The sequence below is a fragment of the Apus apus genome, chromosome 8, assembly GCF_020740795.1.
Source record: "Apus apus isolate bApuApu2 chromosome 8, bApuApu2.pri.cur, whole genome shotgun sequence".
In the NCBI taxonomy this organism is placed as follows: domain Eukaryota; kingdom Metazoa; phylum Chordata; class Aves; order Apodiformes; family Apodidae; genus Apus; species Apus apus.
In genome coordinates this window covers 25,261,677-25,277,131 of record NC_067289.1, presented here as the reverse complement: position 1 = coordinate 25,277,131, position 15,455 = coordinate 25,261,677, and the positions used below count along the sequence as shown (strand labels likewise).

General features: G+C 43.3%; 1 protein-coding gene across 1 annotated transcript; it reads left to right on the top strand.

Moving 5' to 3' along the window:
* Nucleotides 1–2,355: 2,355 nt before the first annotated feature.
* LOC127387810 (lysosomal amino acid transporter 1 homolog) lies at nt 2,356–14,962 on the top strand. Its single transcript, XM_051626594.1, is given in 8 exon segments — nt 2,356–2,458; nt 2,461–2,749; nt 4,004–4,133; nt 5,661–5,751; nt 7,520–7,644; nt 8,541–8,636; nt 9,556–9,741; nt 14,861–14,962. Coding segments are annotated over 8 exon segments (1,122 nt in total).
* Nucleotides 14,963–15,455: the final 493 nt, after the last annotated feature.

The following is a 15,455-nucleotide window of genomic DNA, read 5'->3' as shown; positions in this document are numbered from 1 at the left end:
ATAAGATTAAAAATCTTAGTCACAAGGACTGGCAACAGGAACATTATTCTGCTGCATAGATGTTAAGTAGCAGCAGCCCAAGAACATCCACATGCCTCAAATGTGTTAAGTGTGTTGTGTGGCAGGAGGCCAAAGCTCAAGTCCTCAGTCATCTGGGAAGTGTAAGTGGCCTGTCTAATTCCTACCACTTTTTAAACTGTTTGGTTTTCTGTAATAGCTGTGGGTTTTTGGAGCAGGGTGCAGCACAAGAGCAGGTGGCTGAGTCTGAATCGCCTTGCTCAGACTTGCCACCACACGCTCCTTCTTCTCTTGCAAGAGAACTTTTGCTTGCCTGAGTCCAGCTGCAATTATGATAATCAGACATGGGTTTGAACACCACGTTGAACCTGATTTTTCAGACGTGGTTTTAAAATGTGGTGTTCGAATTTAATGTTATGTTTTACATCTGACATATTTCGCTTCTGTTTCAATGGGCGATTTGGGATGAAGCTCAATAAAATGTAAGAGCTTTCTGTACAATGTCTGCAAATGTTTGAAAGTTCACACCTTAAAGCTGCCTAAATTGGGTGTGTGCTTTGCTGTTGCTCCCTTTTTAGTGGATGATAAAGCCCTGCTCGGCTGCAGAGTACCAGGCTGGAAAAGCTTACTTGAAACATTTGCTCACAACTCTTCTTTTTAACTTTTAAACTTAGTTTCCAAGATGGCCACAAAGTCTAATCACTTCACCAGTATAAGCTGAATATGTCTAATAAGCCAAGGTCAATTCTCAGGGTATGAATACACATCCTTTTTCTGTTGTTCAGTTGGTTCAGGTCCAGTGCTGGCAGTTCTCTGGAGAGGCAGCCAGGTCCTGCAGAAAACTTGTTCCAGCATCTAACACCACAGACACCTGAAGTCTCATGGAAAGAAAAAGCAGGTTTCCCCATGACTAGCAGAGGGAGTCCAAACTTTACAGCGAAGGGTGCTCTATGAAAACAAACTTCGTGAAACTCTGTAAAGATCTGAAAGTCGTTTTGATGGTGTCATGAGGGTGGCTCCAACCCCTTCAATCACAGATGTGTTGCCAACCCTTCCCATCCCTGTCCCCATGGGCATGGAGCAAAGATCATCAAAAATCCCAACCAAAAATCCCTTGGGTTCTGTTGTCTGTGATATATTAAACAACTTTATTCATTTCTAGAGGGATGCTATTAAAGCCCAGTATTATTGCTTCCCATGTTCTGAGTTTTCTGTCCATCTGAGGTGTTCCAAGTGGTCTTAGAAATATTCAACCACCTTTCCTGTAAGGGGTTCTAAATCTGGCTTTAAATACTAAACAAGTAAACCTACCAGCATAGTACTTATTTTTAGGTTCATTTTTTTTCAGCAGTGCATTTCCTCTGGCTTTTTTCCTTGGTGCTTAGTTGATTTAAGACTCCTCTATATGAGGAATTATTAACCTTCAGAGGACTTACATTTCATCAGAATGAGTGGGAAAGGAGCTGGCTCTTGTCAACAGGAAGTTTCAAGAAATTATAGCAGATAATTCTGCATTTTTGCAATGTTGTAGTGGTTAGCCTTCTAAGTAAATATTAAAGTTTATAGAATCGTAGAATCGTTTAGGTTGGAAAAGGCTTTTAAGATCATTGAGTCCAACCATTAACCTAACTCTACCAAGTCCACAAATTTGAAATATAATAAATATTTCAGCAGGAACAAAATAAATAAATAAATTCAGAATTATTATAAATGGCTGCAAGAAAATCTTTTTTTAAAGTCAAACCCAGCCCTCCCTTACTTCAAAATTTAAACTGTATTGGAATACTGTGTTGATTCTGGGGGCTTGGGGGTGGGAGCACCCTACATTTGCCTTGTGCAAGTTGTCATGCTTTCTGTCTGCTGTGGAGTATTAAATAAAGCAAAGTGTTTGACACCGTGTTGAACCACTAGCTACTCTGATGGGCTATCTGGATCAAGTAGACCTTAGAGCTCTTCTGGAACCTGAGACAAAAGTGACTTCTTTTTCATAACATCATCCTGAACTCAGTTGCACAGAAAGCAGTATTTTTGTTTGTGTTCTGCAAGAGCCTGGGCTAGTGCTGCTGCAGAAGGTACCTCTCCTTTGTTGGCAGGATGTTGAGCATGAAAGTCAGAGCACAAGTAAGTGGCTTGGTTTGCTCCACCCTGCAGCAGGTTGCTGGCACCTCAGTGCAACTGGCAGTCCCAGTCTAACAGCACCTCAGACTAAAGTGCTGTGGTGGGTTAAATCTGGAGTATCTTGCATTTCTGAAGAGCTGATGGATGCGATGGATCACAGAGTGTTTTTTCTTTCTTGGAAGTCTAACTCCTCTTCTCTAAGCAATCAACAAGCATTGCATGGCTAATGTCTTCTTCACACTGGCTGTATTTATGTCTTTGAATTTGGCAGGTTCATTTGGGAGTCTGGAAATAACTGTGACCTCCAGCATCCGTCTGGATGCAGATTTTCTCAGCGGATATTCAGCCCTGGTAAAAGGATTTGTGGATTTGCGTGGGGTAAAAACGGAGGCAGAAATCAACTTCTGGGATTGAATCTCAGTCCAGGAATGATGGCTCCTCAGCTCCATACACATGCTTTCAATACCTCCCCGGTAGAGAACGGGAGGTTGTGCGTAAATGGAACACCATGGATTTGGCATCTCCTGGAAGAATGTGTGGAGAACGTGGGGGAGTATTGGAGCGTTGTCACAGGACTGGTGTCCATTGCCTGCTTTCTGTTTGCTGCACTCCCGTAAGTTTCAAGTCTGAGGCAGTCTTGAAACACCAGTAATCTTGCCTGAAGCCCTTTTCAAAAGCTGCCTTTATTTATTTGTTTGTTTGTTTATTTATTTATTTACGTATTTTATCCTGGATATGTTTCTCTATCTGCATAATGCAGATATAATATGCCAAGGAAGCATGTTGTTCATGTTTGCAACAACATTTGGTGGTTGACAAATGAGCTTGATGTACTGTTGTGTTGTACTGACTTGACACTAATCTCTGCCACTTAGGGCAAATGAGAATAAATCACCTCTCTTATCTTCTCCACCCCGGGATGTGTGCACACACACAGGCACACTTGCAGCAGAAGCTGCCTCCGTGTTTATTTAAACCACACTCTGTGTCACCAGTTCTGTTGTGCTGGTTCCTGCCACGGAAATTTGGGCTGAGACAAGGTCAGGAGCAGCCCATGAGTTAGCACGTGGGTAGAGCTGCATCAGCTGCTGCTTGGCTGCTGGCACTGGGCTCCAGTTTCAGATCTGTAGGTGGGAGATGACAAAAGAAAAGCAGAAACGCTCCCAGCAGGTGAAAGTGCCTGAAACAAAATGGGATTGACTCCAAAGTCCATCCCTGTCAGGGGGATATAATTTACTGAACTAGTAAAAGGGCTATGGAAAGAAAGCAAAAGGAAGCCACTCTTGGTGAGCTGTTGGGCTTCAGAGATGTTAGTTGAAAGGGGCTTTACATTAAAACTGTCATGTTAGTGAGCATGGAGTTCATCAAGTTCTGTCTAATGGACTCGGGTTTGGGATTGCTTCTTAGTCCCTGTTGTGGATCTGAATAACAGTTCTCCAGTTTAGGGGCATAAATGTACGTGTCAGGGCTTTTAGTAGCTTGGCTCATTCTCAGCCCTTCTCTGTTAAATAACTGTTTTTCTTATTTCAATATTTTAAAGGCTGGTATTTACAGCAGATGAGTATAAAATGCTTACAGCATGGTTCTGCTGTCCAGGAAATGGTATTTCAGTGCAGGGTACAACAAAGGAGGACATGCAAGGAGTAATGAGGTTGTGATTTGAGCCTTTTGTTATGTTAGAGTGAGACATGGTGAGCCACAGTGATACTGAGTTCTGCTTCAAAGGTGAGTGCAGCACTGCTGTGACAGGTCTCTGTGGGTAGAGTTTTAATCTCTCTTTATTCAGATTTTGAAAAAATGTACTTCTAAGCTTATTAAACGTTCTTTGCTTACACTGTTTTACAATTACTTCTGGAATTTGTGCCAGTCAAATTTACCTTGCCTGTCAGAATGGAAGAGTGGACCAAGCTCTGTCTCTGGGCTTCCTGCTGTGTTGGATAGCTGGAGATCTTACCAATTTCATAGGCTGCTATTTAACACATCAACTGCCCATCCAGGTAACTTGTCAATATTCCTGCTTTTTGATTTATCCTTTTCCAGCTTCTTTAAATGCTGAGACAACTTTATTTTGCCCAGCAAAGTACATACTGGGAGAGAAAATAGTTTTGTATTCTGTTCACTGACCTACCATCTGTAAAATAAGTCATAATTTGCCAGATATTTGTATTGATGCTGTTAGGTGCTGTAGGAACCGTTTCACGCTTGCAGTTAGTATTTTTAGAGAGGTAATGGGTGTTGCTCAATGATGAAAGAAGTGAGGAATTTCCAGTTAAACTTCAAAGTAAGCTTGCACAGCAAAGGGGTGGAAGGAAGTTGTGCTGTTACAAAGAAGCTTGTAGTAGATCAAGCTGTTTTGGGGCAGCTACTCTTTAAAGTTCAGTTTTGTTGTTGTTTTGTTGGTTTGTTTTGGGTTTTTTAAGATAACTTTATTAACAGGGAATTACTGGTTCAAAGCTGTTAATGTCTGATTAATCTGAAAAGACGTTTTCTTAATGAAGGGGAGGGTTTTTGTGCAAGGAACACTCCCTTCCTGCAATACCTTCTTGGGTCTGAAATTTTCTTATCTGCGGGTTTTATTGTTTACTCTTAATTAAAAAAAAAAAGGGATGCGTGGCAGCCCCCTGCAGGCCTTGTCACAAGCTGGAGATGGACCCAAGGGTGGGCAGAGCTGTCTTCTCTTTTACAGCCTGACGTGTGGCACTGACCCTTCCGCCTCCCCCTTATGAAAAGGAGAAGAGAGAATGTTGGGTTTGTCCTACTGTGGGAAGAGGCACTGAGTGGGATCAGTAGCTTCCAAAGTGCTGGCCAGCTGGGTGGAGCAGCCTTGGGCTTCTGGGCAGGAAGGATTTATCAGGCTGAGAGAGCTGGGACTCTAGCTTGGAGAAGAGAAGGCTCAGGGGAGACCTTATTAAAGCCTGCAAGTATCTAAGGGTGGGTGCAGGGAGGATGGAGCCAGGCTCTTTTTGGTGGTTCCCAGTGACAGGATGAGGACACACTTGGGCAACAGGCACAAGCTGGAGTGTGAGAATTGCCACTGAAATATGAGGGAAAACTTCTTTACAGTGAGGGTGACAGAGCCCTGGGACAGGCTGCCCAGGGAGGCTGTGGAGTCTCCTTCTCTGGAGATGGCCAAGACCCCCCTGGATGCAGCCCTGGGTGATGTGCTCTGGGTGATCCTGCTTAGCAGGGAGTTGGACTGGATGATCTCTAGAGGTCCCTTCCAGCTCTGGCAATTCCATCATTCTGTGATTCCATAAGTGCCCAGGCAGGAATTTGTACTGTGGAAAACGACCAGCTATTGAGATTGTGTCAGCAAGTCCCTGTTGCATAAGGTTTGCTCTGCATCCATCTGCAGCAGCCTGGCTTGTTTTGGACTGGAAATGCTTTCTTTTATTCTTTTTTTTTTTTTGGCAGTGCTTTGGTATTTGTCATTCACTGGGTGATTCTGAAGCAACATTTCCAAGCAGTTAAAGGTATTTTGAACTCTGTGCATACTGAACAAACAAATGCATCTTCTCTTTCAGATTGTCACTGCCATTTTTTATGTTAACATGGATATAATTATGATTTCCCAATTTGTCTACTACAAGCTCAAGAATCAGAAGATGACAAAATGTAAGGTTTTTAAATAATTGAAATGTTCTCCATAATGTAGCAGCACATTGTTTACCTTGATATTTTCTACAGGATTTAAGTACAGTTTTTCTCAGAGGGATCAAAACATAGAGTGCCCTAATTCTGGCTGGAGTTGTTAGGCCTGTTCCCAGTTTTCTCAGGCTCTTGTGAAAATCCTGCCCTTTCTCTTCTCCACCTTTTTGCCTTTCTCTCTTTCCTCACCCACATAATATCTGTCTATATTGTCCATGTAGCTCTTCCAGTCTATAAAGACATACAAATTGCAGTGGTTTGGTGGAATCTGATGCCATATTTTAACTTCTTCCATGCTTTTCTACCTACTTACAGCTACCTAAATATGTGTTAGTTGAAAGTGAGCATTACTGGGTTTAGTTAGTCTCCTCTATGTTGATTGGAATGGAGCTTTATTTGCTTCTGGCATGAAATATCTTGACATCTTCCTGTGTTCTGTTTCAATACATATAGTTAAAAGACATATTAAAGGGGAATGAAATTACCTGAGTTGTGCTTCGTACAATCCTGGCAGTAGTTGTAGTGTTCAGCCTACCAAGGAGCTGCTGTTGTGACTGACATGGACTGAAAGCTCTATTCACATTGTATCAAATCAAAAACACTAACTCATCAATCTAAAAGCAAAAAGTATCAAAGGAAATCCATGGTGCAGCAGAGGTAGCAAAAAGCTGAAGTGAAACAGATGCTTGCCCAGCAGACAAGATAGGGATAAAGCAGATCCATTCAATATGGAACTGATAAGAAACCTGGAGATAGGTCAGTGCTGAAGATGTTTCCTTCCTGCTGCCTACTCTTGGAAACAAGCACAGGCTTTTGTGCATTTTAGCTGCCAGTGCTTGTTTCAGCTCCATGGTCTGCTCAACTGGAGAGGGAGGAATGCTAGTGTGGATAAAGCCATAAAAAAGACACATGAAATTGCAAATTTAAATTTACCTAGAATGGTTTCAATTGGAAGGGACATTACAGATCATCTCATTCCATCCCCCTGCATGGGCAGGGACACCTCCCACCATTCCAGGCTGCTTCAAGCCCCATCCAACCTGCCCTTCAACACTGCCAGGGATGGGGCAGCCACAGCTTCCCTGGGCAACCTGGGCCAGGGTCTCACCACCCCCATAATGAAGAATTCCTTCCTCATGTCTAACCTAAATCTCCCCTCTTCCAGTTTTAATCCATCCCCTCTCATCCTCTCCCTCCCTGCCCTTGTCCCAAGTCCCTCCCCAGCTTTCCTGGAGCCCCTTCAGGCACTGGAAGGTGCTCTCAGGTCTCCCTGGAGCCTTCTCTTCTCCAGGCTGAACACCCCAACTCTCCCAGCCTATCTCCAGAGCAGAGCTGCTCCAGCCCTTTTAATCAAGACGTGCTGAAAGAAGCCCTTGCATTCTGTTGTACTTAGCAGCTTTCTGTTTATTAGCCATTATTTAACTGTAAACAATGAGGAGTCAATGTAAGAGAGAAGCTGAGTATGAACATTTCCCCTCTGGGGAGCAGTGCCCATGCAAGGAGCTGGTCCCGTTCCTGCGCTGCTCCCTCTGTTGTTGCACAGACACAGCACACTCCTGAGAGGGAGCAGGGGTGGGCACAGAGCCCAGGAGAAGGAGGTGGATGGGGGTACATCCCTGCCAAGGAAAAGGGTACATGAAATTGTAACTTCACATGTTTATCTCGCAAACAAAAAGTGACCTTGAATCAGCAGCAGATGTTGTTTTTCAGCTCGTTGCTTTGCATGTCATTCTAGGCAGCAAAAGCCTGAGGAATTTCTGTGTCACCTGGATCGTGGTGTGCACAGCACTGTGGGTCACTTTACTCTGTCAGCTGGCCCTAAGAAACCAGGCCCAGAGCACAGGCATCAGGAGGAGTAATGTAAGTTCTCACCTGCTTCCATTCCAAAAATCTTCCACCCAAAAGTGTCATGAAAAGATTGTGTACTCTGAGCTTTAAAGAATCATGGATGATAATTTTATCAAGGATTTAGAAATCATAAATGTCACACTGTGGGGATGTTTTAACTATGGGCCATACATCCCAAAAGAAAGAAGTTATAAAATTGCTTCTTTTAGTAGCTTCCTGTGGTTTGGGGCTTGTTCTGTCCCTCGGGTTGTTGGGATGTGCTGCTCTGTGGAGTTACATGTGGTGTGTTGTCTTTCTGCTGGTGTTGCATCCTCCAGACACCCGTGTAGACACTGCACAGTCACAAGTGGAATCAATAGAAGTGGAAAATTACAATTGTACCTGCTGCTGCTGTCATTTCAGCAGGAAAGTTCACAGCAATTTGATGGCCTTCATACTAATGCCAGTAAAATAATTGTAATCCAGCAACATTGCCCAGCAGGGAAGCAGCTCGTTTTCACAACACAGAAAGAGTGAGAAAACTAACAACTCTTAAACTGTGAAAAATGAGGATTTTGCTTTCTCCAGACAGGATGATTCATATTTTTAGTGGTGTTTGCTACAGTTCTTAGTTTTGGTTTGAATTATTGTGCCCAGGCTTTTTGAGCAGGAGGACTGGATTGATATTAGTGTTGTCTCCTGAAGCCCAGCACTAGTTTTGATCTCAGTCCTGGCTATGATGCAGCAGTGTGCATTGTTGTGAGATGAAGATTAAACCCTTTCTAGCCCTCTTTGGTCATCTGACGAGCAGCCCTGAACTGCTTTGAAAGGAGTTCTATCCAGAAAAAAACAGCCAGTGGACTCTCAGTTTAATCCTCTGAAATGCCCAACAACATTCTTGCCAAAATAGATGTGCTTTTCTTTTTCAGAGCTCTCTGGATATGATTGAAATGTCAGGCTTCATTTGTGGCTATATATCCTGTGTCTTCTACTTGGGAAGTAGATTTCCTCAGCTGTATAAAAATGTAAGTAGGTGTTTTGGCTATGTACACATATATTTTACAAAACACTCTCTCTTGCTTTAGGTGTTGGATTCTCCCTGAGAGTGAGCCCTCCTGAACTCAAAGGCTTACTTTGCTTTGGTGACTAAATTGGTTAAGAGGAAAAATGGGGCTTTTTTCCCATTCAGAGGAGGATAGTGAGAATTTTAGGAAAATTATGGTCTTTGATTGATGGAAGAGGACTGATTGGCTGGGGAGGAGGGAGTGCTTGGGTTTGCCACTTGGGGTTGTCAGACACGAGCAGAACCATGCTTTGTGTGATTGTTGTCACGAGCAAGTGCTGTCTCCCCTTTTCTTTCTCCAGACTTCCACCTTAAGTGACCAACCATGGGATCAGAAGTTGGAATTAGAGGAAAATCAGTTTAGAATTTTTATCCCCTTTTCACAAAGATGCCATTACTGACTTCCCCCCCCAGCCTCTTCACTATCATAATATTAAAAGAAAAACCTAAACCCACAACAAAAGGCCTGAAAGTTCTATTTACATTGTTACTTACATACAGACTTTTTATTGGAGTTCATTTCCAGGCCTATCCATGTTCTCCCTTTACCTTTCCCATCACAGCCACAATATTTTCAAAAGTCTCTACTAAACAGACTGATAGAGCAACAGATTTCCTAAGAACTAAGTGCCATTTGGAAGCAGACTATCCTTGCTGCTTTGCACTTACATAAAAATTACATTAACCAGAGATGCCTCTGAGAACTGGAACAATTTCTGTCATTTTGGGTGCTGCTGGGAGGATTCAGAGCCCAGGAGGAGATGGACAAGACGGGCTGAGAGTCTAGGGGTGTGTTGTAGTGCAAAATGCCAAAATAATCCCTGAGTGGCTGGGTTATACAAGTGTCACCATCTCTTCCATAAGTTTTTCCTTGTATTCAGTACCAAAGAAGATCAACTGAAGGCACCTCCTACCTGCTCTTTGCCTTGGCCATGATGGGGAACTGCACCTATGGGCTGAGCCTGGTCTTCAAGATGCCAGCTGCCAAACCCCTCCGAGCCCTCTACTTGTTACACCACCTTCCATGGCTCATTGGGAGCTTTGGAGTTTTGTTCTTAGACATTTTTGTATCCTTTTTCTTTTAGCTGGAGTCTCTCCTTATTAACTAGATCAGAAATCAAGTGGATTTTTATTTTTTTTATATAATCAAATTAGTTTCTAGGATTCTAACCTGATGATACAGTTTTCTTTCTGAACAATAATTCATATTATTTTAATATTTCTTGATAGGATTAATGAGTTTATAGAAAATACCTACATTCAAGCTACATTGCACAGGTTAATTCCTATCTTGTAACTGATACTAAACTTGGGGGGAGAGGTTTTGCATACTGGGCTATTTTTCTTACATTTTCTGTCTAATACATGTAAAAACAAACAAACAAAAACCCCAAGCAAACCAAAACAAACCCCAAACCTGCTTGTTTTTAAATGCAAATCTAGAATTACAGCCTTGAGAATTTGGCTAAATTGTGTTATTGCAAGATTGCATTAACCTCAGAGACAAACAATGAGGTTTTGGCAAACTTCGTTATAGAAAATAGCACTTGACAAAGAAATGCTACCCTGAACTGCAAGATTTGGGGCAAAATCAGGTGCACTGAGGCACAGAGTGCCCCTGAAAGCCAGCAGCTGTGCTCAGCAGGCCATGCCATGGGCTGCCAACCACACAGGGCTCTAGATTAGGATGCCAGTTTCTTCAAAGTCCTGAGCAAACTTAAAACACACTAATTTTTTACTCTGATATTCAGAGGACCTGCCTAAGGAAGGCCACAATATATTCGTTAATCGTGCTCTTTCTAAATGAGCCTGAGCATTTTGTGATCAAGAAGTGAAAAGCAAAATGTTTAGAGTAATAATGTACTCTTGCTTTAAAAGCCTCGTGAAGGGTGATGTGGTGGTACTTGGTCCTACTGTTGGCTCTAGGCTCACAGTCACCTGTCTTGTTACTATGGCTTGTATTTTCATTTAAAAGAATACAAAAAGGAAGTTTTCTGATTTGTCCTGAAGTAAGAATTTTAGGTTTGTGTCTGAAAACATCTTGGTACGTGGCTGCATGAGCTCAGAGCATAAACCAGGATGAAATGAAGAGTGATCTCAGGACCATGCTGAAGCACATTGTGTTAATCCGTTCCATATTAAAAGGAAGCTCTTTACCAGATTGACCTGGAGCAGCTCCAGAAGTTATGATTCCCAGGCATCAGCCTTGTCTTTCTGATTAAAGCCGTTTCATGAGCCCCTCCAATCAGACCAGCGATGGGACAAGCCCACCCTGGCCTTTGCCCGGGCTGCTCAATTATTCTGTCACTCCCAAGAGCCCAGCTGTGCTTTTTGCATCTCCAGCCATGGCAGTTTCAGTGGGCAGTTGAGTAAAGCATCCTGCGTGGTGGGAGCACGATGCTCCTCTGCGGTGGTGAGTCTAAACTGTGGGTCATGGGCTGCTTTTGGAATAAATGGCAGCTGTCTGGGAGCCTGCAGTTGGTGGGGTGTCAGCAGGCTGTGGGCACCCAGGGCTGCTGGCCCCTCTGGCTGGTGTGACCCCCCAGGTCTTCTGCTGTATGAACCACGGAGGGACTCTTCCTTCCATCCCCAACCCCCCCAGCTGGAAACATAAACCAGCCAGTGTTTATTTACCTCCAAAAACAACCCCTAGAATTCGATCTTGATGACCCTTACAGTACGTTGTGTGCACATTTGCAGATGCCTTGCTATGCTGTACTCTGAGAAGGAACTTTTATATTGGCCACAAAGCTCCCCCCTCCCTGAGCCCTGCCCCAGGACTGCAGTGCCAGGGTGCACATGACTTTCATTTCAGGGATCTGCCTTGATTGGGGTCTGAATCCAATCTTGCTAATAGTCCTCCAGTTCAAGTTCTATTGGAAACAGATGCTTCCAAATCAGGTTGAGGAGCTTACAAGAATCTAGTCAAGTATATAGGGTTAGTTGAAAATGTATGAAGTATTTGTAATCAAGAGAAAACAAAAGCAGACCTCCTGCTTGGAGAAGCCCTGAAGGTATGGAAGGCAATGCTTTTAAAGACAGCTTCATTCCTGCCTCTTGCCAAGCAAGAAAATCAAAAATCTAACAAACCGATATGTTAGACCAGAAAATGAACGAGATCACCTGTGTTTTGGAAAACAGAGGAATTAAACCAAAAAAGGCATCATTTCTAAGAGGGAGGTGTGTCATAACTGATCATTTCTGTAACAGACAGTCTCCATTTTGAGGAGGAGTTGCAGAAATTGCTGAGTTCTAGTAGACTTTATTCCTGATAGTGTCCAGAGTTTCATTAGGTGGAAAGAAACTCCCATTTCTCAAGGTCCAAGCAAGGATTAAGAGTTCACTTACTTGGTGTCTGCTGCAGAATTCTTTTGCTTCCATCTGACATCACTGGCATTGACTGTTTTTAGAAGCAAATGGACTCCTGGTCATGGCTGGAGCAACAGCTCCAGCGTTACCAAGGGCAGGATCACTCTGGAGTCATTTCAGCTCAGTTTAACAGGATAACACAACCATCCTGTTGCCTTGGTGTCTACAGTCAAAGTTACTTGGTTGCACAATAAGCCTGTTATTTTCAACAAATAAGGGAAGTGTCCAGTTGTTTGTAAAGCATGATTTGTCCTCCTTTTCCTTTCAAGAGGAGTTTCATAGCATTACAGGTGAGAACAGTAAATTGGACACGATTTTCTTTTCCAGTAGAAGTTTCCTTCCAGCTGCCACTTTGTGGTGGTTGGAGTTTCTTGGGGTATCTGGACCTATGCAGGGGCCTTGGCAGCCAGAGACACTAAGGCCAGGTTTGTCTACCACACTGGATCCCCTGTGGACCTCACTTGACCTTTATTTTATGCCCATGATTACTAAATATTCCACTTGTACCCCAGGATGCAATACCACGTATTTTAAAACCATGACCAGCTCTGCCCATGGATTTTTAGCAGCAGCCATCACCAAGTTTCTAAGAGCCTGAATCTGGTGCAAGTTTTTCCAGAAAACTTTGTCCTTTTCTGTAAGTCTCCCACCCTCTTTCACCCTGCCTCCTTCCTCCCCTGCTCCCACCAAAACCAAACAACTCTGCTTTGTATTTAGTTCAAAGCCCTTTACCAAGTGTTTTGCCTTTTTTTTTATTATTTGACATCATCCTATTGTCAGATAGGTGACAATATCCTGTGCTCAAATCCTCCACATGGACTTCTTCTCATTAAGTGTACCAGGTTGTTACTAGACAGCCAAAATACATTCAGCAAGAGCCAAGCTGTTGTACACACAGCACCTCTCTTGCACCTTTTGTGATTTGCAGGGCAACCCCTTGGAATCCATTATATACTTCTACAAAAAATCAACCTTCAGAATTTAATTACTCTGCAAAGAATGTCAGGCTGACCTGACAGTGCAGCCAGAAGAGTTTCCCAGCCAAACAGGCAACTGCACACCTATAAATACCTGGTTTTGCCTCAAAACTGTTCTGGTTTTTTGAATTGTTGTGAAATGGTCTAATTTAATGAATCAAGTTTGATACAGGAGCTCAGTGGCTGTCATGAACTTTACTCAAGCAGGTCAGTTAAGTTGCCTGCTCCTCTTTGGGCTGTCTGGGTGCTGGGGTCTTCAAGCTTCTCCTTGAAAGGCAGACTTGAGCAAGTTAGTTCCTATATTAAGTAGTCTTGGCAGTTCAGCATTTATTTAAAAATATGAGCAGCTGAGTACATATGCTGCAAAAACATTCTGGAAATACTCCTTGATAAGCTCCACGTCACTTGTGGTTAGAATGTATTCCTCCTTCAATCTCTTCTGCTGCTGCCAACTTGATGGCTAAGAGTGACAGTCCCCAGTGCTACAGCCCAGGCCCAGCCCAGGCCCACAGGAGGATTTCAGCAAATTAAATTCCCAATTCAGAGTGGGTTTTCTCCCACCAGAGCAATTATGAAGACTCATGGAGCTGCCCAGCTGCAAGGCCTAGAAAAATGAAAAAACAAAATAGGCAGGAAATCTGAGCAGTACCTATAGAGGCTGTAACACTAATGTGCTAAGCTCTGAGAAGAAATCCTTCCCCACATAATGCCATGGAATGATGACAAAAGGACCTGCTGTCTCTGAAGAAATCCTGTCTAGTTTTCAGCCAGGGGTGACTCAGATGTGGGATGCTGGAAAACTTGGGGAAAGTGGGATAATTCCTGGGGCTCTGCCTGGGATGGAGACAATTTCCTCTCCATTCATCCAGGCCTCCCAGAAATTTTCCTCCTTCCCCCCTGTTTTTATAAAGAATTACATCCCTTAGTCTCAAACTTCTCACAACCATTGTCTACCAGCCAAGTTAGAGAACACTGGAAAAACTGCTAATTTAAAAAGGGCAAATACCTACTTGTTCATTCCTGTTAGATTGGCAGTATTTCCAATGCTCTGTTTTACAATGGAAATAAATAATTCTGTCTCATTGCACAATTCTGTGCTGAAAACAGCATTAAAAATTGAGTCCTAGTGTTGTCTGCATGTCAGTGCCTGTAAATACCAAACTGCCTAGAATTTTGCAGGAAAGGAGCATTTTTTTTTTTTTTTCCTGATCAGGCCCTGCTGATTAATTGCTGAGAAGAGTTTTGAAGAATTTCCCTCCCTGCCAGCCCCACCCTCAGCCCAGTCCTCACTATTCAGACCTCTGAGGCTGGAGGGGTCCAGGGCAGTGTGTTTGATCCCACATTGCTCCTAGATGAGCCTTCTTCTTGTTCTGCTACTAATGAATTTCACCCTGAGCACCCTGGCAAGCACAAGGATGAGGAAGAAAAGGGCATTTTCCTGTGCATTTGAGCCATATAACTGAAGAGATCTGGAGCTTTGAGGTAGAATTTTTCTGCGTGTTCCCTTCCCTCGCATTGCAAGCAAAATGCGATTAAACTTTTTGCCATAAAGAAGTACTAAAAATGAGTGTTAAGTAGGATTTGGAAAAGGTTATATGCTAATGCAGAAAATTCCACAGCTGGGATTAAATAAATGGGTAAGACTTACATTACAGTGCATGAATTAGACACAGCAAGTTTTAAGCTTCCCTCTGCGGACTGTGGTATTCAGAGTCTGTGCCAGAACGAAACGGATGGCTGCTGTGACTCTGCACAGCTTATGTTGGTTTTAATTGAAAGCAAGGGCTGAAAATGCTGCCCCTGCATCCTACTTGATCACTTCCTTACCCAGAAATACCAGGTGACTGTGCAGTTCCTCCTGTACCACCAGCAGAAGGAAAGAGAAGCCGGTTTGGTGGCACTGGAGGTGGAACCGTTGCTGGTGAGCGAGGAGACTGGCTAGTGCCAGGCTGGATCTGGCTCCTGTTTTCCTTGGGTTTTGTTCTTGGATGACTTTGACAAACAGTTAAGGTGGCAGTTGCTTCGGGACCAAATGTACTGCTTCTCTCTTATTATTTATTTTGCCAGTACTTATTTGCAAATGACATGCCAATAACAAAAGATTTAATATTGCCTGTGTTGTTTCCAGGATAGATGCAATTTTTGTTTCCTGATTTTTCCCCCCCTGCTTTTAGCTTTTTCTCCCCGAAGTGTGATATGGAGTCAGCAAGAGGTGCTGTAGAAATGTTGATTTGACATCATGATACAGGGCGTGTGATGGGATGACTACTTTTAGATGGACATGTACCTGTAGTTAACAGAGCGTGGCTGGTAGTGGGTGGGATTAACCACATGCCCTGAGCCCAGCCTGGAGTTATAGGCTGCCCAGTCCAGCTGCATTCTTTGTAAGTTTGGCCTTTGTGATGCATACTCCATTTTAGTTTTGTCAGAAGAAA